The sequence below is a fragment of the Staurois parvus genome, unplaced genomic scaffold, assembly GCF_062004578.1.
Source record: "Staurois parvus isolate SC_StPar_1 unplaced genomic scaffold, SC_StPar_1.0 ptg000541l, whole genome shotgun sequence".
Taxonomy (NCBI): Eukaryota; Metazoa; Chordata; class Amphibia; order Anura; family Ranidae; genus Staurois; species Staurois parvus.
The window spans coordinates 303146-328883 of NW_028318337.1; the positions used below are offsets into that span (position 1 = coordinate 303146).

At 40.4% G+C, this 25738-nt stretch overlaps 1 protein-coding gene across 1 annotated transcript in view; it reads right to left on the reverse strand.

Annotated features, from left to right (window-relative positions):
* Positions 1–25738, reverse strand: part of APC2 (APC regulator of Wnt signaling pathway 2) — an 89929-nt gene that overhangs the window by 35280 nt on the left and 28911 nt on the right. The window contains exons 3-7 of the mRNA XM_089690735.1: positions 25272–25430; positions 16581–16665; positions 10453–10624; positions 5983–6091; positions 5245–5358 (exon numbers count right to left, since the gene is read on the reverse strand). Coding sequence (XP_089546861.1) covers positions 5245–5358; positions 5983–6091; positions 10453–10624; positions 16581–16665; positions 25272–25430 — 639 coding nt within the window. The remainder of the gene's footprint in view (positions 1–5244; positions 5359–5982; positions 6092–10452; positions 10625–16580; positions 16666–25271; positions 25431–25738) is intronic.

Genomic DNA, 25738 nt, shown 5'->3' on the forward strand with positions numbered 1-25738 from the left:
GTTGAAATTGTGAACCTACCAATGGAAGGGTTGTCACTGAGACAAAAAGTGGAAGAAATCCCACATTTTTCAATTGACACCAAAACAGAAGCCATTGGTTTCCAGAAAAAGAATCCAACATATGCTACTAGGAGTAACACCTTTCCTATGGTGTATATTTTGAACACTTTTTCCATTACCAAGTTTAACCAGAACACATTTTTGTCTTTTCTTGCATATGCAATTCCTTTTTTTCATTAAAGTCCAACAAATTATTGTGTATTATTAAGTGTTCTTGCATGGCAAGACCACTTACTGTTATCTCACATATATATTCTTATTATTATAGCCAAATTTACCACCCTAACTCCTCCCACAGTTTTTACACTGCATAGACAGTAATATACTGAAACGTGCGGATTGTTCCCGATTGGTGTGCTATTACTTTGTGGAACATTTCGCCGAATGGTTCATGAAATATCGGCGTTTTTGTGGTGAAATTGGTCCCATAAGAATGAATGGCGGAATGTTCAAAACTAGAGTGGGAGCTGACAAAAGCTAGAGTGGGAGCTGAAAAATCAGGACATGATTTCTAAACTGCCATCACTCCCTCATTTTCAAACCCACCTACACAAATCTTATATCAAAACGTTCAGCTATCCCTGCTGCCACTAAAAATGTCCATGGCTGAGCCATAGTCCTGATAGCTTTCACAATATGACCATTTGTTTGCAACTCACGCCGCCCATTGACATTAATTGAAACTCCCCTCTAGCCACCTCAAATTTGAAGGGCAATTTCTAAACTGTGACTGTGCCTTAATTTTTAATATTTCAGAGACATACTATGCATCAAAATGTAGGTCTGGGTCTTGTGATTCTCACAATATAAAGCTCTTCGGTGTAGGATTTATAATTTTTTAACTACAACCGTTTGAAGATGGCAACCGCCAGTGAAGTGAGCAAGTTGGAGCAGTTTGTTTTTAACCGCTCTTCTCTGCCCTTGCTGTAGAGTGAGTTGCCATAGGAACCCAGGTGTGTGAGCAGGCAGCAGAGTGACAAGCCACTCCACCCAGTTACTCTGCCAACTCCACCCAGTTACTCTCCACTGGTGGAGGCAAGAACACTTCACACAATTTCCCCAGAAATTGTAGCTTTTCTAGTTATTATTGTGACAACATAGTTGTCAAGTAGGTCTGTGTACATTGAGAGAAAACATAAAAGTACCCATAGAAAATGTAAAGTATTGTTACATTAATGCTATAAAATGGATTATTGATCATCAAGGTTCAAACATTTAGTTTCTATAGGTTAGTGCTATGCTATCTAAAATATATTCTACACTGTACACTATACACTGCAAGAGCAGGCACATGTATGTAGTATATGTTGCCTTGTTGCAGTAAACCTGTACTTTGCCCAAAGTAAGGGGTTTGCTTTACAGAAGGGGCCATACAAAGACAGTACATCCAGGAACCGATGTACTAAAAATTTGTGCAGCATCTGGTAGTCAACTGACAGGCCAAGTGCTGTCATGTGAGGGAACATGCACAGACCTGCATAAATTTGGACCTGCTCAGAAGGTTGAAATTCATGCAGGAATCTTGGGCGGTCAGACAGCAAATCATGACAGCAGGCTAGTCTGGGGAAGTTAAGTCCAGATTGTTTATGGTCCCTACTGTGAAATGAACCTGCTTCTTTGCCTAGTAGGAGCAAAGCATAGATCAGTGGTTCTTAACCTTGTTGGAGGTACTGAACCCCACCAGTTTCATATGCGCATTCACCGAACCCTTCTTAATTGGAAAAATAAAATATAAAACATAGGTATATATTTAGGTATATATTTATACATAGGTGCACAAAATGAACAAAACCATTAAGAACAAAGAACAAAACCATTAAAACATGATTTTCACACAAAAACATAATAATGAATATTTACTGCACGAATCATATGAGTCGGGTGTGGGTCTTCACCTCCGCCGAACCCGCGAGACTGACTCACCGAACCCCTGGGGTTCGATCGAACCCAGGTTAAGAACCACTGGCATAGATGCTTTAATATGATAATATCGTCATACTAAAAATGTTTTAATTGTCAGAACATTTCCTTTTCTGTCAAATGTATTTCTAGGGAAACCTCAGTTATTTGTAGGTGTTGGCATTTGCTAATGAGATCTCTGCATTTATAAAGTGTGCACTTTATAAATTGTCCTATTTTTATTACTAAAATACAAGTAACTTTTACAATATTATTAGGGAAGATAAACAAATATTATAATTTATTTTATATACATTCCACTTCTATTGACACTAAATACTATTTTATGAAATAACATATGTATATTTGCAAGTAAATGTAGCCCATTTTTCTATGTGTAAAATATGTAATAACAATGAATGGCTTTAACTGATCAGTCTAAATAGTACTACACTTAGTATTTGAGACGTATTAAAGAGCTTGGATTGAATGAATAGAAGATGGACTACAAACGTATTTTATTACATAATTATATGCTATATATGCATCATCATCATCTTTATTTTCAATACAATTATATTAAAAAAATAGTGAAGTACAAAAAATTGCGTAAGAAAACTTTTCGAAATAGCCAAAAGATGTTAGACAGTAGGAACATAGCTGACGAGAATGTAAAAACATCCAAATCATCGCCATCTTTAATACTGTATCTGAAATAGATTGACTAAAGGCTCTCCTGTGTTCTCAGTTTTCCAAGTTATAATAACAAACTGTAATGGACCCCAAGAAGGCTTTGAAGTTAAAAAATCAAATCTACAATCTGAAAACCATGAAATCTCTCAGGGCATAAATATAAGTTGTGTTTTGTGTAGTTGCTTCCGTTAATGTCCTCACTTGAGTAAGATTTCTGCTTAATGCATGAAATCACATTGACATGTACTTTAAATCTGTGTGCAGAATGAATTCATCCTGGCAAATTGAGTGCATATACTGTATGATTAATATGCTGAGACAGTCTTTGTTTTCTGTATATCTTTCTGTGCACAATAAATGCCTCCAGTTTCTAGAACATTTCTTTTTGTGTTATGTAAGTCACCAGGTAAAAAGAACCCAGACACTGGCACTGGCACTAATAGTTGGTGACCTGTCAGGAAATTAGCTGTATATCACAACAGATTCCACCCACATTTCAGTCTGTCTGTATGTAACATATACGATCAGAGACTATGCACAGTATCAACTGCAAATTTTGTACCCTAGGAAGGATATCCCCTAACCATCCCAGAGTCCAGAGGACTGTCCCAAGATTTTGGCACAATCCTAGTGTCCCGACAGTGTGGACTGTCTCTCAGAGCTGAACACTGGAGCACTTGCTCCAGCACCCAGCTCCAACTCTTTGCACAAATTGTCCATTGGAGTGATCTCCTGCCTGGAAAATGTACAGTAGGTACCTAGTTCCAGCAGCAGGAGGAGGCGAAGAGAAAGCAGCAGTGCTAGACACTCTACAGTGCAAGGTAAGTGCTTTACAGTGCTTTACCCCTACAGACCATCACTAGCTTTCCCCAACATACACTGACCACCAAAGCCCACCCCCACTGAATATGATTTTTTTTCCTCCACTTGCACTAACACATTTTTTCACCAAACCGACACCAGTTAATTTTTTTCTTTTTATCACCCTACTGACACTAAGGCTGAGTTCACACTGCTGTCACTGCAGTAACACAAACATGTTGCATTAAGGCAAGCCTTGCATTCAAATAAAAAAAAAATAGAAAACTCCTGCATTGATCATACACTAACCAATGTAAGCAGCAGCAACAATATCACAAAGTGTTAACCAACCTTGCAAAATCCTGCAAAAATAACTTTCACTGCACTACAATATATAAATGAGTCTAATATATGTGTAAATAAATCAAAACTGTTAAAGAAATCTTGCACTCTTAAACAAAAATCCTGTCTGTAAAATCAAACATCAATTAAAATAGTTTTAGTGAACTATTTCTAGTGGAGGTAGGCTTTAATCTTTTTTTCCTCAATCTCTTAATTTGGAAAAATTATTTCAGAAGACAATTGCAAAAGTACGAAGTGGTTTCTATACTGCATAAAAGTTTTGTATTTGCAGCAAACTGTAAGTTATGGTCATGCAAAATCTTATTGCCTGGCAATTTCTCACAATATCCTGGTTTGGTAGGATCTATACAATTAAGAATTCATACTTATCCAAAATTATTTATTATTTCAGAGTCCATACCTAGTCACATCTTATGAGAGCATAAGAAAATATTGAAATTCAGTTAGCACCCCAATAGACTCAGAAGAGCTAACAAAACATAATTGAAAACTTGCTGGAGGCGTAAGCATTACCAACCTTAGCAAATACTTTGTAGAAGCACAAATAGTGTTCCTAATTTCTCTTTTATGCAGCCAATGAACTGCCCTTATGGATGTACTGGAACATTGTGGAATGCACACCATTGTGCATGAATCTGCAACCTCGTTTGGCTACTTACCAGAGATACACTTTCTACTGAGGACCTGACTTTGAAATATTACCTTCTGAAATGGGACAAATGGGATTAAATTTTCTAGCAGCCTTGCTTCCCCCATTAACCTATTGTTGTTAATATTAAATTGTCCCCTCTTTTCCCCTGCCCATAAAGAACAACTGGCTTTCCACTGGTGAACTTCTAAAGGACTTAATTTGTGTATAAATTTGTCCCATTTCTATTTTTAGATACTGAAATAACAGGAGAGAATGCAATCCTATTCATATGCTTTTGGACAAGTTAAGCGTTTTTCAAATTCACAGGAAAAAAACTAAATTCTTGTCAGAGCACCATGTAAGTCGTTTATGTATTACTTTTGGTTCTGTTTTGAGACATTACATTACATCACCTCTGAAGTTGTATTCTGTCATACGAGAATTTTTCTAACTTTAGTAACCTCTTCACAGCACTGGGACAAGGTCATCCAGGGCCCAGGGCAAAGATTCCAAACTGACTCCCCCTCCTCCCCCCCGCTCATGATGTGCAAGCTTAGGGGATCCTATGCTCAGCAGTCACTCGCTAGTCAAAATCAGTGCCATTGTTACTGTCATTACTTCTGTTGACCTTGAATCAGAAGGAAGGCTCCCCATCCCTACAGTAAACCTGCCCCTCCTGCCCAGCCCTTGTCCCAGCCCTGCCTCTTCATTTTCGATATGAGACTAGCATGCAAAAAAAAAAAAGAACAATCAATCATACAATATTATCATCATGTGTACAAGTCTTTAGGCCTTACCTGTGCTCTTTGCATCATTTCATCTGCTGTACCAAATCTTTCTTCTAACACACAGCGCAGGTGCTGAGACTCAAACTCTAGCTGTTGGCGTATCAGGTCAATCTGCATTGAGAACTGAGACAGTACAAATGGTGATCAGAGAGAACAGACTGAGAAAAAGGTAGAGACTGTGAAAAGTAGACAGCCATTCATTTAAAATCACTTCCATGGACCCATTGTTGCTGAACTGCACATAAAAGAACCTTACATATGGCAAAACCCCTGACAACTGTGGTTCGCTACATTAGCATCACTAATTATTTATTTGTTGACCTTATATACTAATATAATTTATTAACTTTTAAATATTACAGTTTGTAGTTGTTTGCATCTTAGTAAAAAAAGCGAAACATGGGCCCGTTTTTTTAAACATTTTTGGATATAGTGGTTAAGAGTTATTGCCTCTATCAGGTTTTTTGCTTTTACATGCCCCGGACAAAGATTCTAACCCACCCCCATATTATCCAAAAAAACAATAAATATTTTGGTCAGAATTAAAAGCAGAATATCAGTGTTAAAAACCAGAGGTACTTCTAATAACAGAACAAATTCTGTGCAAGATCTTTAAAATCTTGCTTTTCCTGGGCACTAGTGAAGACCAATAGTTCTGCAGACAAGCAATGAAACAAAATAGAATAAAGAGGATTTATTATGTACATGCTATTTTTGATATACTGTTTTAAAGGTTTCCATGCATACCGTTTCGACTTGAGGCAGCTCATCCAAGCGCTTGGACAGACTTTGAAGTTGGGAGTAGTACCAGAGTTTCTCTTTTTCTTCTTTGTCAATTTCTCCCAACAATAGAGATCTGGGAAAATAAATCATTTGTGGACTGACAGACCTCTAGCAACTCTCTTCAAAATCCTGTTGAACAATTTGGTTGTTCTAGAACTATAAAGTTAAACCTTTTCTTCTATTTCTCTATTGGCCCAGAATGACTGACAAGGCCAGAAATTTCAAATATTGTTAAAGGTACATTAGATGTACAAGAGCTTTCTTCCACAACATCTACCAACAAATGTTTTTTTTTTTAAATATCAAAACCATTATCCATAACAAATCTTTAAAGTTTAAAGTGTTTCTAAACCCACAAGGTTTTTTTTACCTGAATGCATCCTATATATTCAGGTAAAAAAACCTTCTGTGTCACATACTCCCCCCTCATCCCCCTTTATACTTACCTGAGCCCCATCACGATCCAGCACTGTGTACGAGAGCTGCGCCTCTGCTGACTTTGTTCTCCTCTCTGGGCAGATCAATAGCAGCGGGAGCCATTAGATATTGCTCCTGTCAATCAATTCCAGTGACAAGAGAGCGGTGGGGGGCAGAACCTATTGCACCTATTGCACAGAGCAATTCTATTGCACAGAGCAAGTAAGTATAGACATGTTTGTTATTTAAAAAAAAAATGTTTTCCTTTACAACCACTTTAAGTTTAGTTGATTTTTTTTTTTAAATCAATACTAGAAACAGTGCTTACATTAAATGAAAAGTGTCCCTTGTGCCAGTGGCTGCTGTTTTCAATTACATTTTCATTCTTTTGCGCCCCCCCATCCTCCCCAATACCCCCACAACTGTGATCTTCTGGTGCTGCAGGGGTTAATAAGAGCCACTGGACCTGTGACAGGCACTCATCATAAGTGCAGACTATGCCCACACTTTCTGCTCCTCTTCTCAATTCATAAAAGCTGTACTACCGCTTCCTGCAAGGAAATGTTCTCTATGAATGGAGGAAATGGACATTTTATTCATCCACCCGATTTTACCTGCAGGGGTATCAGAGAGGGCAGAGGAATAAAGATTTCAATGAAAACAGCAGCCACCAGTACAAGGGACACTTCATTCAATGTAAGTACCGTCCCTGGTGCTGATTTAAATATTTTACCAAATTTAAGCTTTAATATCTTACAATTAAAAAAGTATTAAGTCAGTGCATATACATGATATAGATTCTGAAGTACAAGTACATACATTACAGTATCCTCCTGGGATTATACAACACCTTGTTTAGTTATTTATTTTACACTATTGCACAACTTAAACTGGCCATAAATAGATCAAAATTCAGCTGGTTCAGCAGGGACTTGTCAAATTTTGATCAATGTCTAATTGTGCATGTTCAACAGAATTCGATCGATAAAACAACTTCTACCAAACGGGCTTGTTTTTCTTATTCAGCTGGCTGTAGCCACTAATCAAAGTATGCTGACAGTGGAAAGTCCCACTGTGTGAATACAATGTCCCAGTAGGGAGGATTCCTCTATCTACCTTGATTGTGTGGATGGAGGACCCATGCATGGGAAGCTTTACTTTATAAAATTTTAAACATTTTCTTCCATTTCTTCTGATATTTAGTCTGCATCATCAGGAGATTTATAGGAAATAGGTCTCCCTGTGCATGCGTGGGTTTCCTCCCACACTCCAAAGACATGCTGGTAGGTGAATTGGCTCCTGTCTAAATTGTCCCTAGTATGTGTATGTATGAATGTAAATTAGGGACCTTAGATTGTACGCCCCTTCAGGGTTAGGGGCTGATGTGAATGTACAATATATATGTAAAGCACTGGGTAAATTGATGGCGCTATATAAGTACCTGAAATAAATAAATATTGTTTAAAAAAATCCCAATATTAACAGGCATATAACAATTATGTTACCAATTGTGCACTGGACTTTAACATATTCCTCATATCTATGAGGGAGAGGACAATGGGAGACACATTTTTTTTTACAGTGAGAAGCATTTCAGATCCTGAAAAGTTAGATTTTCATCTGATAGTGATGTGAACTGTGTTACTATACAGTATATGCATTCATATATGTCTGGCTTGATTAAGAAAAAACCTCTAGGATACTGTTCTTGTTGTTCTTCCTGATGAAGCAGATTGAGAATTACCCTCACTTCTCTACAAGAATCAGTTTTAAAGATTGAAAATAAGTTGTGTAATTATGCTTATAACAGCCAAGTAATGGGTTGTAAGGTCGTAGGAGGAAACTGTAGTTTATGCACTTTCGAATGGTAATCCTGTATTAGCACTCACTTGCTCAAAATGCTCAGTGAATATCGCATAAAACAGCATTAAAGTAAATTCACTAAAATAAATAAATGCATGTGTTAAATTAAACGTGGTTCAGGCATGCAACAGTTAAAAAATATATTTTATGTTAGCTGGTTGTTAAGGATACTGCACTCACCAGCATCCTTAAAGCGGAGTACCGCTCAATCTATCAAAAAATAAAAGTCAGCCGCTACAAAAACTGTAGCTGCTGACTTTTAAAAAACAGCCACTTACCTGTCCCTCAGTCCTGTGGTGTGTCCCGCAGCTTGTTTCACCGGAAGTCCTGTATTCCAGGAGGCCGGCATCATCAGTGTGGGCATCCGGCTGTGATAGCTTGCAGCTTCACAGCCGGGTACCCACTGCACATGCGCAAGTAGTGCTGCGCTTCGTGAATGGCCCTGTAGTCTTCTGGGACCTGTCACGTGTTCCAAAAGACTACAGGGAGGGAGGACACCTTCTGCTTCTGATCGTCTAGGCGATCTGACCGGATGTGGGAGTGGGTACCTGTCAAATTCGGGTACCCGCTCCCCAAAGGTGCCAATCCTTAATGGGGAGCAGTCCTTAAAGCGGAACTTCCCCTTTTGGGTGGAGCTATACTTTAACAACCAGGAAATAGCTGATTGTTAGGAGATGGCAGCCGCCAGCATCCTTAACAACCAGTGAATAGCTAGTTGTTAAGGAGCCGGCAGCCACTGCATTCTTTACACCTGTCACGGATTCACCTGCACGCCATGCCCACAGCGACTAGCTAACCGAGGCGTGCACGTGCGGCCATAACTTGGGGTAAGAGGGAATAAGGGGGACTTAACTTTGAATATATAAAACCGTATATAAGACAGTACGTGATATACTTTCACAGCCCGCGCTACCTCTTGGCCACCACCGGAGGGAGACTCCACTCCAATCCAGATGGCTGACCACACACTGGCAGATACAAATCTTACATACAATCTGATGCACTAACTAGGGTTGAGGAGCAGCCTAGCAATCACACACCCTTCTAGGATCCCTCCAGCTATCCTACAAGCCAGAACCCCGGTGTTAATCACTCTTCCACTGTCCACACACCCCCACACCAGACACACCACAAACGGTAGCTTGCCAACACCCAACAGTTTATCTGCAGAACGGTCTGTTGGGACACCACACACACACAAATCTCCGTCTGGCACCCTTACAATCTGCATGTAATCTGCCAACACGCAGTGCAATTACATACAGATTGGCAATGAGCTTGACCGAACATATAAAGATATAATATCACTTGGTGAATTAAGCACATTGTCTGCTTGGAAAATTTACTGCAAAAGGCATGTAAAATATTAGTTTTGTATGTCTTCAATTAAAGTTTCAGTGGTTCCTTCTTTATCTGAACTTCAACCAGAAAAACTGTAGAATCTAAGGTGATAACTTTTTTGTGCTGATGGATGCCATCTGAATTTATTAAATGATGCAGAATGGAAAGAATAGTTGACAAAAAAGCGACCATTTTTTTCTCTTACTGGCAACTGTGATTTCAAAGACATCCTCACACTAAATAAAAAGAAAGAAATCTGCCATGACCAAGTTTTCATTTTCAACATACAAGATAATTGAAATTGAGGAAAGTTTTGGATAAAATATAGAAGGGTTAAAACCCCTGCCCGTTTTTTTTTTTTTGCCATTTGTGTTCTTTAGGGGAGATTTCCCTTAACTTCCTACCCCTTGGACAAAACAGAAAGTAAGAGGAATAATCTTAATAATTAGGTAAATCCCCTCTTAGACAGTTGTCACCCAATCAAGTGTCCCCATTGGAAGACTTTCCCTCTGTTTCAGTGACAACTAAAAATTTTGGATTTTCCATCACTTTCAGGTTGTGACAATGATCCCCAGAAAAAAATAGAAAAAGGCAATCCTCCAAATGGGGTACAGAGATCAGTAAACCAAACAGGGTTTCCAATGCTTAAACACTCCATCCAAATCTAAAAAAGTTTTGGCTTTAAATTCACTCACTTTATAGTAAGTATATTATAAATGTTAGCGTGTATACTGTCAGTTTTCAAAATTGAAGATGTTTTCATGCATGATACAGGAACTGACATATTGTAGCTTTCTTAATCTATTTTCTCACCTTTCCCTCTCCAGTTCTGCTTTTAAAGTCCCACTTGAACGACCCTCTGCCCTTCCCTTCTTCTGAGGATTATCTGCTTGTTGAGATGGTGCTACAGAAGCCCGACCCAGCATTACTGAGCTTTCAGATGTACCAGCGCTTGCATATTGATTGTATAAACCATGGACATCACCTTGCGAAGAAGAAATGTGGGTTAAACTGTCAAATTGTTTTTTGTTTTTTTTTCATTTTTTTGGTCTGAATTGCAAATCAGATTATATACAGTATAGCATAAATAATTAACTGTGAATGGAAGATGGAAGTGAGTTAAGACTATTGATAAAAAGCATTTGTCAATCATTCTTCTTTTTTTTAATACTAAGGGGCTGGTTTGTTATAATAAATTGATGATGCTGATAAGATGTACTGAGGTTCCACCAGCTTTATTTTCAAGCTTCTCTTGGTTGTACTCAGCAGCAACTATCAGCAGGAAGAAGTGCAAGATGAAAGCTGTGCTCTGCATTACCTCGTGCAATTTTGGTTACAGTCTGACATTTGTTGGGTAGGGTGAATATAGAAAAAAAACCACTTTCTTTTTCTTTTGTGCACTTAAACAATAACAGCTGGCTCATTCAATTTTGTATGTAATTTGTGCTTCTGATTCTGAGGTTTGTTTACAAGGCTAACAGAGAAATCATCAAAAAAGGATATATTGAGCCAGGTATTGCCATGAGGGACATGTACCAATGAAAAAAAAAAAAAACACCAAAAATACCATTTAGTGGGGAAAGGGATCTCCTTTTAATAAAACTTCTACTGTGACATGGAAAAACACCAATCCTTAGGTTACATACTTCAGAGATGCCTTCAACCTGTATCTGGTGTTATAGAACAGTATGATTTTCACAGGTCAGAGACGTGGTATTCTGGCATCACATGTTTTAGATGTATAATTGATTTTTTAACTCTTACATTTAGCTTGGTTTAAGAAAAATATACATGTAAGTAAGAGGGATCAAAAATGTGCACGAGCACGAAACGCGTTAGGGGAGGAGCCAAGTCAGTGACGTCATGCCACAGAGGCCACAAGGAAGGCTGGCGGCCATCTTTGTCACTGTTTCTGTTGCCAGATGTGAGTACATTACTTTATATGTACACTATATGCCAAATTTTGAATAAAAATACTGCACTATTAGTCATCTTTTCTCTGGCTCGTTTATTTACGAGCCCCTTAAGGTGGAATCCTGTGTTCTTCTAATGCCTATGACTTGTCCACTTATACTGGATGGGATTTATCCTGGAACCTAGAGAGTAGTAGCCGGTTGATCACCTGATGTGCTGACGTGTGCCATATGATCCCCTAAGTTACCTTTAGGATACAGATGACCAGGAGTGGTTTAATTTACTCAAATTCTGGTTAGTGCAATATATACTCGTTTTCCAACCACTGGAGTCACGGAATTCACTCTTTTACGTTTATTGGACTTTTTATCTATTTATTCATATCTGTGTCACCTTTGCACTTTATGCGTCAAATCAAGACGCTACTCTCACCATTACTTTTAGCGGTCCACAGCGCATGTTTTTCAAGTTTATTATTATATATGTGGATATATTCAGTTATTTATTATTTTACTCATCATCTGATTAGCGCTGCATTCTATAATTATTGATTTATTCAAAGGATTTGAGGTTTGACCTTTGTGCTAGCAGCTTACTCTTTTACCTAGTGCTCGTTTAACCCATTATCCCCTATTATTATAAGAGGGAGAGATAAGGCAGGGTTTATCCTGAAAAAAATATTAGAATATTTCAGAAATAATAGCCACGAGTATTGTTCAGTAGCAGAACAGTATGTAAGCAGCTTGGGTAGGCCACAATATAAGAGGGGGAGACAAGGCAGGTTTTATCTTGAAATAAATAAATAAAGTTTTTTTTATCTGATAGACTACCGTAGCACTGGAATGAACCACAAACTTGTAGACACAAAGCACGATTTACTCTGTAGCAAATATTTGAAATTTGACCGCTAGGATCTAGTTCTGTAAACATTGCATGACACATTTACTGTATAGTTCCAAAACACTGGAGTAGGAAGCAAATTCTGAGGCACAGAGCATGATTTACCCTGCAGCAAAAATTCTAATTTTGGCAGCTGAAGTACAGCTGTGAAAAAAAATGTGAGTCACCTTTACATTACCAGAGCACCTGAATAGGCCACAAACTTTGAGACTCAATTCAGAATTTACCCTGCAGCAAACATTAAAAACTTTGCAGCTCAGGTCCAGCTGTGTACAGGGGCACTAGAATAGACCACAAACTTGGTGCAAAACAGAGGATTTACCCTGCAAAAAAAAACACAAATTGTGCAGCTGAGGTCTAGCTGTGGAACAATATTTGTGGCAGCTTTGTGGTTAAGGAGCACTGCAATAGGCCAAAAGAGGTGATATGAGCTGGCAATAGCAGCAGTTCAGGAGAACAGGCAAGAGTTGGTGATGGTGGCAGGCCAAAACAGATGTCAGGAGCAGGTAATGGTGGCAGGTACCATTTTTTGGAGGCCATATGACACTGAGAAATTGAGACAGCAACATCAGCAATAAAGGTCTTTGTAATCATTGCTAATGCAGGACTGCTTTTTTTTTTTTTTTTTCAATGAGCTGGTCTATAGTGGCAGGGACACGTTTGCCTCTCTGTAAGAAAACCTCCTGATGAACAGAAGGCACTCCTGGACAGCACACTGGCTGGCAGAGCTAGCCAGAATCTTTAGCGCATACTGTGTACGTTTTGGCCAGTGGTTCAGCCTGGACACCCACTAGTCCATGGGGTCCTCACTTCTAAGAGTGTCTACTTTAGCCATGAACCCCATGTAGTGATGCTGAGACACTGCATATGAGTGCTGCCTGCAGTCATGCCTGTGATTGGAAAAAGACTTAAAATCATCACTGAGGAGGCTGCCATGTGGTTGTGGACACTGGTGATGAGAGGAGATCATGCTATTGTAAGGAAATGTGGCCAAGAGGTTCTTCTGCAAAACCTCCTTAAAGTGGCACATTTTGTGTCCCTTCTGAGATGGAAACAGTTTATCCCCTTGTAGCAGGAATCCAAGAGGGTGGCCATATAATGGTCCCTCTCTTTCATCTCCCACATGCTAGGGTCCCTGCACAGGGTTTGGGAAGGGTGAAACCACCCAAACCTTCCATCTCATACTACACCACAGCTACTCTGTCTCACAGGAATGGAGGCAGTAGACACATGACTCTGCTGGTCTTGAGACAGTAGCGAGTGCTTCTCTTCTTTCTGCTGCTGTACATCCAGTGCCTAGTCTAATGACACCAAACAGTGTGTGTTCCAGGAGGAACACGAGGGATTGTTTTGCTAATTTCCACCTCATCATGGCATGTTGCACATGTCCTAAATGATGAGACACACTGGTGCAGTGAAGAAAACCCCATCACCCCAAAGCCTCTCCTTGTATCATACTCACACAAATACTCTATGATGGTACTGGATTTTTGCCAGGCAAACACCTGCAGCGTGTGACCACCTAAAGTGGTCTTAAATTCTTCTTGCCTGACAGAGGAATTCCTGAAAGCCAAAGTAAATAACTAGAAACTGCTGCTGCACCATTGGGTTTAGGTGCCGAAGGGCAGCCAGCACGTTAGTGTCCTTGTCACACACAATCTTGCTTGGCAAAAGATGATGTGGGGACAGCCACCTTTAAACCTCACTCTGTAAAGCCTCAAGAATTTCTGGCCCAGTGTGGCTCCTCTCTCCCAGGTAAACTACTGCTAAATAGCACATAATTGTTTGGCCTGGGTTGTAGCATAGGCTCTGGGATATTCAAATTAAAAAAATAAACGGCGAGCACTATAGATACGGAAGCAGCTGGCACAAAAAGATAGTGACAAAATCTCAATATCAAAGAAAATGCAAAACAGTGCAACGTATAAGAAAACTAACAACGTGAAACTAATCAGTGAGTAAAACGAAATAAATATGTCAGTGGTGTAACAAACATAATAGTAGACAATAAAGTCCTTACAGTATAAATATATAGAGTTATGATGTCAATCAAAGCCAATAGTGCTCAATCCCACAAAGTGCTCTGTATCCAGTGCAAGGTCCTCCACCGCTATGCACTCCCCAGACAGCTACTTGGTCAGTAGCATGTATTTCATGAGGTCTATGTCATCCACATTCCAGCAACTTTACCAGTCAGATTAGGTCCTGAGGGAAAAAAGCTCACCACACGGAGCCTGTAGTTTAGCATTTGCAATCAATCAAATTTTCCGTAACTGAAGCAGATCAGGGAAAGATTTAATCTGTTTGGTGGTAGCCTTAGTTTCTCTTTTTCTACATCCCTCCTGTTTTATTTATGCTGTAACCCAGTTCAATAAGGAGGGCACTGAGATTCAGCTTGCAGGATGTGTCCTTGCGACCTGGCTTTTTCTGCTCATTAGCTATCCTTATTGTTAGGAAATTTTATGTGTGACCCAAGACAACTCCTCTTCTTCCAGTGTGGCCCAGGAAAGTGCCAGGACTCCTCTGGTTTAGAACATGCTCCAGCATTTATAGCCAAACAGAAACTATGTCAACTTGATCCAATCACCATGGAATCATGGAGTTTGTCAAGGCAGATGCTGATTGTCAGCATGTCTTTGGAGTGTAGTGGGAAACCCACACAAGCAAAAGGAGAACATGCAATTTCAATGCAGATAGTCTCCTGGCTAGGATTCAAAGTGAGGACCCTGGTGCTGCAAAGCAGATATACTGACCATTAAGCCACTGTGCTGTCCTCATGAAAGCTTTCCCTTCTATATATTCTCTATTGTCTACTATTATGTTTGTTACACCCGTAACACATTTATTTTGTTTTACTCACTGATTTGTTTCACTTTGTTAGTTTTCTTATGCGCTGCACTGTTTTGCATAGGCTCTGGGATGCTTGGGGGGGGGGGGACTGGTGATTTTGATTAATAGATGATGAGGCTTGTAAGAAGAAGGGAGCACAGGTGACTGTGCACACATTACCTTCCACATGCTGGACAGGACAGGGATGGACTTCTGGGCAAATCAATGTCAGCTGTGTACTTGCTACAGTGATGCAGCACAGACCATAAACTTGCAGAATGGGGCTATCTACATGAGTTGAAATGGGAGCAGCAACAATTCCAGCTTTTTGACTCTGGGCATGGGGTGATTTGAGGACATTGCTTTCTTCTTCTTCTCCAGCACCTGTGCAAAAGACTCCTGCCTGGTCAAGGATGCTGTTAGTGATAGGGCTGCAGCTAGGAAACTTCTGAAAAGGTTCAAGCCTTCACTTTACCCCACTCAGCGTGGCCCCATGAACCACTTTTCCACTTGGTGTGGCATGATGCAAGCCTCTGAAACCATATGCGAGAAATCCCTTCCTATCACAAGAGGCTGCATCCACTGAAAGTATCATCTTTCTGGTCCCCTGGGCAGCAAAAGATGTGTGTATTTGATGTCTTTTTTGCAGGAAACAGTTTATTGCACAGATTTATTTTTGCAACCCTAAAGTGAGCCCTTAAAACAAAGTCTACCCCAAAACACTTAACACCTAGTCTGCTGCACACCCACTTCATCCTGTATCACGATCCTTTGTTCCGGGAGTAAGCAGTCTCACTTTAAAATGTAATGTGGCAGAGATCACAGTACCATAAATGGCTTTGGTAACAACATAGGCTCTTAAGAACATAGCAGTAGTATAAATTGGAACATCCGCCTGCTTGAAGCAAGTGATAAATATAAAATACTAATATGCCCATATTTATATTTTGATGCTTTAAAAATGAAAAAAAATGTTTTGAAAAAAAGTATTATAGGCTGCATTGATATGAAAATACAAAATATTAATTTTCAATATTATATGTTTGCCTGATTTAAAATAAAAAATAAATGTAAACATTTTTATTTTTTACACATGAATATAATAAACGCATGTAATTGGTGCATGTAATTGGTAAAGAAGGGTGATTAGGCAGAAAGATGCAAATTAAAAGCCTAATTAAAGCACTGAGGGGAATCCTTTGTGTGTGATACATATTTGACGCTACAAAATTCTCATTGTATCTAATAGGAAAACAGCATTGAGCTATCCTGTTATTTTACACAACTTTTTTTTTTACCTTTCATCTGATCCAGTATGTCACAGTGACTTGCCGATGTGCCAACATCCTGTTCAAGCTTGCCCTGAAGATGTTTAAGGACCTCCTAAACCAAACAAAATAAATATATGCATAAGATAAGCAAAATTTAAACCTTACAAGTTTAACGATTTTAGAGTTTTTCATACAAAGAAAATGGTCACCTTTACTGAATCATGCCAGTGGGAGATGCATACATCCCTAGCCACTTTAGTGGGGTCTAGTTAATGGATGAAATATCCTGCCAAGTGTCGAAAACCCGAATAGCAATGCTTTGTAAAGAAAATAAAATTGACCTATTCCTATGCAAAAAAAAAATCACATAGACTACACTTTTCACAACATGTAGGTAAATATCCGAAAACTAACAAACATATCACTGATATAATTAATAATATAAAAAACGAGCATGATGAGCTTATAACCATTTGTCTAGAGCTATTCTGCTCAGGGTGATCAATGATCACGCCACTGTTCTTGTTTTGAGGTAACAGCTCCACCATCTCCTCTACAGGAAACCTTGGCACTCAAGTTACTGAAAGATAAAGGAATACAATAGATAATTCGTCTCACTGTACCTTAGTTAGTATATAAATATCTTAGTTTAGATATTTCCTTAATTTTACATATATGTATAAAGGACATACATATATTAATAAAGGATGTGTAATAAGTAATGGTAAAATTTAGTACCTAGTGTTTCAATGTAAGAGTAAGGCTGGCCATAGATGGATCATTTGTTTTATTAGCCAGCTGGCTGATCAGAAAAGAATGAATGGATTCCCCCACATGTGAGGTGGATGGAGGAATCCTCCCCGTTGTCAGAATACACTGATCGATTGGCTGCATGCACTGACTGAATGAAAAATTTCCAACAGTCCCATTTGAGAGAAGCTGATCATTAGATCAACTTCCCCTGAGCGGGGAAGCCATAGATAAATTTGGCCAGTCCTTGCTGAATAGGCCAATTTTAGATCTGTCTATGGCCAGCTTAAATTTGAATATTGCTATGAGTTGCCACAGTTTGCCTTGCTAAATATTTTTTCCATTGTGGATAGATACTGAAGTGATCACTAATCCAACAGCTTATGAACTACTTGCCTACCAGGTCAATTCTGACATTTCTCTCACACATGTAAAAGTCAGCATTTTTTGCTAGAAAATTACTTAGAACCCCAAAAACATTATATATTTTTTAAGCATAAGGTCTAGAAAATAAAATGGTGGGCATTGCAATTTTTTTATGTCATACAATATTTGCACAATGATTTTTCAAACACAATGTTTTGGAAAAAATACATTTTAATGAATTTTGAACACAAACACAATATAACACCCATTTTTTTTTATAAAATATAAAACAAAAAGATGTTTCACTCAGTAAATAGATACTAAACATGTCACGCTTTAAAAGTTCACATGCACATGGAACAGTGACAAACTAAGGTACATTAAATTATCCATAGGCAATGCTTTAAACGCCTTTATAGGTTACCATTTTACACAGGAAGTATGGTGCTAGAATTATTGCTCTTGCTTTGAAGATCACAGCAATACCTCACATTACTTATGTGCGCAATCACATTTGCAGTGGAGGGGACACTTTAAAAACATTTATTTTATTTTCATTTTTTTTAAACTGTGATTTTATTTTTATTTTTTTAGATCAACTTTATTGCTATCACATCCCTTGTGATAGCATGGGCTGTAACAGGTCCTCTTTATGGAGAGATCTGGGGTCTATTGGGGTCTCCCCTGACCCCAAAGCATCTGATCAAACTGAGACCAGTTTAATCAGATGCTTTTACAATTATGGTAATGGATGGTTTCCATGAGACCGAAACTGGAAGTGACAAAATCATTGTTGCTTCCGGTTTCTGACATCACACGGTGGGAGGAACAATGTCAGTTCCTCGTCTACGTCCAGGGAAGTGTATACCACTGTTTGCATTGGTACTGCTCTCCCTGATGGTACAGGAGACTGAGAGCCCAGTAAAGGCAGAGGTGGTGGCTGGGGGCCACCTGTAAAAGCTCAGATCACTTTTTCCTAAAGCTACGTTTACACTAGCGTTGTGTGCAGGCGGCAGAAAGGCGTTTGGGGAAGCGCTTCCCAAACGCCTCGGACGATTCTGCACATTGCGGGAGCGTTAGCGTCGCGGCACGGCTAAACGGACGCCTCTGGTCGAGTCAGGAGGCGTTGAAGCCTCCTATTCTAGTCTATGGTTGCGACGCGGTTGCGGGGCGTTAACGCCATTCAAACTTCATTATAGGCGTTTGTGGGGCGTTTTTAACGCTCGGCAAACACCTAGCAACTGCCGCTGAACCGCACATGCAGCGTTTAAAAAACGCTCCGCAAACGCCGAACCAATGCTTGGGGCATTTGGCAAGAGTTGGCAAGAGTTGGTAAAACAGTCAAGTGTGAACGAGCCCTTAAAGAGAATTGCCAGATGAAAACACAACAATACCAAGATTATGAATATATCTTCAGTCATGATGCTGGTATAACCACTTCAACCTGAGGCTGTATATATACTGAGTATGTACTCATGCATGCATGCTTTTACTTTTCAGAGGTCCGATATTGTTCTATGTACAATCCTTGTTTTATTGATTGCATGTAATATTCTAATTTTCTGAGATTGTGGATTTGGGGTTTTCATGAGCTGTAAGCCATAATCATCACAATTATGACAAATGACGGCTTCAACTATCTTGCTTTGCATGTAATGAGTCTATCTCATATATTAGTTTTACCTTTTAAGTTGCATTACTGAAATAAATTAACTTTTGCACGGTATTCAAATTTTTTGAGTTTCACCTGTACTTTACATGGCCTATGGGTAGGAAGTAGTTTCAAATGCTTGGGGACTCTGGAAGTGAAATCTTTTCTCCAAGTTCGCAAGTCTCCTGAATGCTGGGATGCAGTCTACATTTTAAAATTCTATTTGGTACTACATTATGTAGAATATAGTAGTACCAGGAAAGCATAACAAAAAGCATGATATTTAGTGATTTGGAATGTCCAATTCTGGTCCAACCTGTCAGATATGATGTTTTAGTTTTGTATTGACTGTTCAGTATTAAATGCTGTTTTACTATAATACAAAAATGTCTATGTTTATATATTGGGGTTTTTTCTGTTTGTCTCTTTAAAATCAATCATATCACTGTAGTCAGATAGGCTCTTATTATATATTCATTTTAAGTGATTTTCTGTTCTCAAATGAACACCGTTGAGTGTTCCCCTCTGTCCAGTGATTGTTCATCTGAGCTAACTTAATGGTTCTGGAAAAAGTAATGCATATTCCACTATCTGCTACTGTACTGCTACTGTACTAAGTGCTCATTAGTAGCAACCATTAGCTTTCTCTAAGGAAAAAAACAATATCATGAGTGATGGAGGTGCGTTACTATTCTTTGACCATGTATGTGCTTGTGTTCATAGATTATTCTTTACAAGTATGCCTTCTCTAAAAAAAACATACCTTTTTATATATCACATTGCTCAAAACCATGCTTGGGAACAGTTAAGCATCCTGTGCTTGGGACCACTTGGAAGAAGAGAGGGTCCCCCTTGTAGTTATAATAGTTTGCTTCTGTGTAGGCACAATATATGACAGAGCACAGGACTCTCCATAACTCATTCACCACATAAGCAAGGATCGCTGTGGTCTGGAAGATGTAAGTCTGCCTGGGAACACCTTTTTTAAAGTACAGCATGAGTGTAGGCCAGCGGGATAACAATCAAACTTGGGCATGGTTCCTTTTAACTCTGTCCAGTGAGTGCTTCCTTTGACAGCTATTACTGGAAAGGCATCCCCAATGGAAAACTTTACTTTGCCTCCTGTTCCATTGATATCGGAAAAAATTCTGCAGATTTTTGTTCTTCAGAAATCCTTGTTTGTGTAGCACCCTCCTAGGTAGCTACGGGGAGCTATTTCAAGTTTTTATCAGCTAGAAGGCTGAGTAGGAGCCTGGACTGAGGCAGAGGGGTTATTTTAGGTCAGGACTGAGGGGCTCAGCAGGTCAGTTCCTTGACACCTCCCCCTGCTCTAGAATCTTGGAGAAGATTCTACAAGCAATGGGCAGGGATGAGGAGGAGCTGGCCTGCAAACCTGGAGGACTCTGACCAATCCCCAAGTAGAAGGCTTGGCATGGGGCCAGTCTTTAAATGTGTTAGAGCCTGCTCAGCAGCAGGAGAGTCCGGGTGGAAGATAGCGTAAGAATGCTGAGGTACAGAAGCCTGGAAGGAGGCCCAGTTGGGTAAGGGCTCACCTCCAGGCACTGATGCTGGAGAGAATGAAAGCTTAGCCCTCATTGGTCCCCAAAGCGCGAACTACCTGTGCAGAAGGGAAGGAGCCAGCCCAGCTAAAGGCCTAGAAGCAGCTACTGACCTTTGAGCTCATAGGAACAGGACTGAGTGACTAATCCTACACCCCCTGGGCCAGTTAAGGGGAAAGAAGCACTCTGGTGGGAAACTGGATTAGCTCCTTGCCTGGGACTGTTAATTGTAAGGTGGCAGGCACTGGATCCCTTACCCAGGGATTCCTTCAGACCAGGAAAGACTGAAGAGCTCTCCAAGAAGAGAATTTTGCTATGTAAAGACTTGTACATAGTTCCAGGAAGGTGTCCTCAGTTCCAGTTCCCTTGGGCATCCCATACACCCTTTACCCCATCCCAGTTCAATTCCCCTATTAAAACTTAAAAAACCCAAGCTCAAGGACTAGTTATTGTCTCCTGGATGCAAGTCAGTGAGGAATGCGTGTTGCCTGGCTGTGCAGGACTATAGGAGGACCCAAATCTCTAGCGACTTCTAAGGGGTAGAGCTACCTTTATAATCTCTTTTTATATATGTAGAACTAGGCTTTGTTAGGAAATGTTCTAATTTGTTACACTGTTACACCGACTGAGCAACTGCTGTGTGTATGCCTCATATCAGCATCTATATTTAGGTATACTAATTATGCTACACAGTCATATTGTTAGCAATTTTGCAACAGCTTTTTTTTCTCCAGGTTTTATACCTTTGCAAAGAAAAGGTGTCTTAAAGCGGTATTAAATCCAAAAACAAACATGTATTATGTTGCACCTTACCAGATGTGGTAGCTGCATTCATTTTATTTTAGGCTTTTATCCTTTATTTTCATCTGGTGAACCAACCATTAAGTATGGGATTTTTTAACTTACTTTAGCAGAACAAGCTGTCCAGCAATAGTAGAAGATAGAGGGTTGTGACAAATTATTTAGCACGGGAAGGTGTACTTACAATAGTCAGATATTATTCTTGTATGTAAAACCTTTATCCCAAAAGAATAAAAAACTGTTGCTGTAATTGCTTAAAAAAAGTGTTAGCCAAAGTTCAGCTTTAAGGTGGAAACCTTCCTATCCTTTACAGCTGTGGTCTCAAAACTGCGGGGCCCAGGAACTGGATGTGGCCCTTTGCTTTTATTATCTAGCCCTTGGGGCACTATTCCACCAATTGGCATCAACAGGCCCAGACTGGCCATAGGGCAAACCGGGCATTTGCCTGGTGGGCCGGGGATGCTTGGATAGGAGAGAGGACCGTGCAGTTCTTGGTTCCTCCATGTGCTGCCCAGCCACCTCTCCTATCCATCTCCTGCATGTGGTTGGCTCCTGTATGCTCCCCCCACGGCCCCCCCTTATCTGCTTCAGAGCCTCCCCATCTTCCCCCGCAGCCGCCCCCCTCCCTCATCTCCTCTAGCAGCCCCCCATCTCCTCCAGGAGCCCCCCTCATCTCCTCCAGCGGTCCCCTTCCTCATCTCCTCCAGCAGCCCTCCTCCTCATCTCCTCCAGCGGCCACCTCCCTCATCTCCTCCAGCGGCCCCCCTCCTCATCTCCTCCAGCAGTCTCCCTTCCTCGTCTGCTCCAGCAGCCCACTCCCTCATTTCCTCCTGCGCCCCCCCTCATCACCTCCAGTGGCCCCCTCCCTCATCTCCTCAAGCGGCCCCCTCCCTCATCTCCTGCAGTGGCCCCCCTCCCTCATCTTCAGCGGCCCCCCTCCTCATCTACTCCAGTACCCCCCTCCTCATCTCCTCCAGCTGCCCCCTCCCTCATCTCCTCCAGCAGCCCCCCTCCCTCTTCTCCTCCAGCGGCCCCCTCCTCATCCAGTGCTGCGGGGGATCTGTCAGCATATCTCTTCTCTCCTCCCTTCTTCTTTCTCTCTCTCTCTCCTTTTTCTTTTTTCTTTCTTTCTTTCTTTCTTTCTCTCTTTCTTTCCCTCTTTCCTTCTTTGCCTTCTTCCTTCTTTCTTTTTATACACCTCTCTTTCTTTCTCACTCTCTGTCTCCTGTTTCTCTCCTTTCTTTCACACTAGTGCCGGAATTACCAGGGTTGCAAAGGTCGCTCTTGCGACCGGGCCCTGGCATTCCGCCACAGGGCTCCAAAGAAAGGGCTGCTCAGTCCAAAGTGCCCAGGCCTATTTTTTTGTCCCAGTCCGGGCCTGGGCACGAACAATGGGATACCTTCGATGGGGCACTATTCTTTCCATTTATAAAAACAATGGGGCACTATTCCTCCTGATAAAACCAATGATGGTGCATTGTTTATGCCCACTGATATCAGGACATTTTCAAATCCCACTGGCCACAATCTGGCCCCCACCAAAGCCTGAAGGACAGTAAACTGGCCCTTTGTCTAGAAAGTTTGGAGAGCCCTGCTTTACAGCCTCTGTTTGATCTGTTGCCATAGTGCTGCACATGTGATCAGCTATGACCCCAGCCATTTGATGGCTTGAAAGTTTAGTTGTGAACTAACATAAGCCCAGTAGTAACGGTAACAGTTAACATTCAAGGCATGTCTGGTATTTGGAGGCCGCAAACGTTCAGCTTAGTCCAGAAAGATACTTCATCTCAATCTGCTATATTCCACAAGTGGAGGTTCGGACACTACCGAGGAGAGCAACAACAGTGTTTGGAGTGGTCAGAGGCTGCGGGCACAGTTTATGTGGTGGCTGCCGCTGTATGTGCAGTAAATCAACATTATCTCAACCTGATGGTTACTGGCCTCACCCACAAGGGATGTATTGATCTATACCTGTTACACGAACTGCCATTAGCCTTCAGTTGTTTCCACTACTGTGTTTGCCCTTCAGGTCTGTATAACTTTTTGCAGGCATCCTTTGGATACATCTGAGCTATCTAACTAGCTCATCCACTATACAATATGCTCAGTTAATGAGCCCTTTAAGAGGAAAGAACAAACAGAGGGCGCACAGGCCTAGTGCATTACCATAAAAAATATTTAATAAGACATAAAGTAGGTGTTGTACTCACAAACGACAATAAAGTCAAGGCACGTCATAAAAGAACAGCTTAGTCAACACCGCGCTGAGTAACAGTCCGCAATAGGGAGTGTAGATATCCAATAGGCTGACGAGTTTCGAGGACTTGCTTCTTCCTCAGAGCCAACTGACCAAATGTCTGCTCCCTCTTATATATGCTCACTAGTAGTTGAACCAAAGGTCACATGGGCCATCCTGGACACTCCCATATGCAGGGGGAGGGGTCACAGGGGCAATTGACATAGTATAAGTAAACATGAAAATATAAATATATATGTATAAATAAAATTACTGAAACTAGTGACAATCATAAAATCATAAGAACCATAAGAAGTGTGCAAAAAAAAAAAAAAAAAAATACAAATTTACACATATATATATTAAAAATCCTTCCCTGGTGATGTACTGCACCGCTCACGTTTAAATAAATGGATAGATGGATGAACGACACTACGATGCTGTTTAGTGCTCTAATTGCCATAGACAACCATGGGACATGGATTTAATGAAGAGAGTAGATCTGGAACCCAGCAGTGACACTTATTAATTCATAGAAATGCACAAGCAAATTTTTCACCAGGTGAAAATAATGGAAATAAAAATAAAAACTAATGCAGCCACCAAATTTATTGATTGGTAAGCTGCAATATATTAAAGTGGTTCTAAAGCCTCAAGGTTTTTTACCTTAGTTCATTTTAAGGTAAAAAACCTTCTGTGTCACATACTTCCCCCTCATGCCCCCTTATACTTACCTGAGCCCCATCACTATCCAGCGCTGTACATGAAAGCTGTGGCTCTCCTGGCTTTGTCCATTCTTCCTGGGCAGATCGATAGCAGCAGGAGCCATTGGCTCCCACTCCTGTCAATCAACTCCAGTTATGAGGGAGCGGGAGGTAGGACTGAGACCCAGTGTCTGTGTCAATGGATGCAGCAGCAGGTCTTGGGAGCGAGCCTACACGAGTGCCCCCTCTGTGCAATTCTATTGCCAGAGCAGGTAAGTATAGACATGTTTGTTTTTGTTTTTTTTCCTTTACAACCACTCTAAATGTTGTTTTTTGCTTTAGTACTGCTTTGTTTCTGGAGTAAAATCAGAAATCTGTGCTCCATAATCTGGTCCCGTATGTCTATATTTTTCCCAAAAAATTGTTGTGTTTTTTTTGTTTTTAAATAATGTATATTGAGAAACATCCAAACAATGCATGCCAGCATACATATGTATGAAAGTAAGTATGGACATATGTATGTCGGTACAGGTCACCTCTTAACTTCAATTTTAGAATTTCCCGATGCTTTAGTATTCTTTTTCTTATTATCCCTGATGCTATCCTTGAGTCACTTAGCTGACTTCCACGCTTTCAGCATTTTTCCCTTACCTTCATGTCCGATGTGTCATGCTCAAGGCGGCTCAGCTGGCTGCTGTTGTCCTTTAGCTCCCTCCTTAGGTGGGAGTTCTCCTTTCTTAAGTCTTCTACCTGGCGGACCAGCTGATCGTAGGAGGCAGGAGAGCCAACCAATCCAATCCGTGCACACACCTGTATGCAATAAAAAGATAAACAGTTTAAAACACTGATGCTCAAAAATGTATACCTATAATATCATATAGGTGGGATTCCAAATAGAAGGAAGTACACTGGAAAAAGGAAGACTGCAAAAAATGAAACGCCAATGAAGCTTCTCTAAAACTTCTACCAAGATTTAAGCTTGAAAATATGTTTTCATTGTAGGACATATAAGAAAAATTCACTATATTTCCGGTAGACATTATATGTAAAATTCCTACATACAGTTGCAAGAAAAAGTATGTGAACCCCTTGGGAGTTTTGCATGAATTGGGCATAAA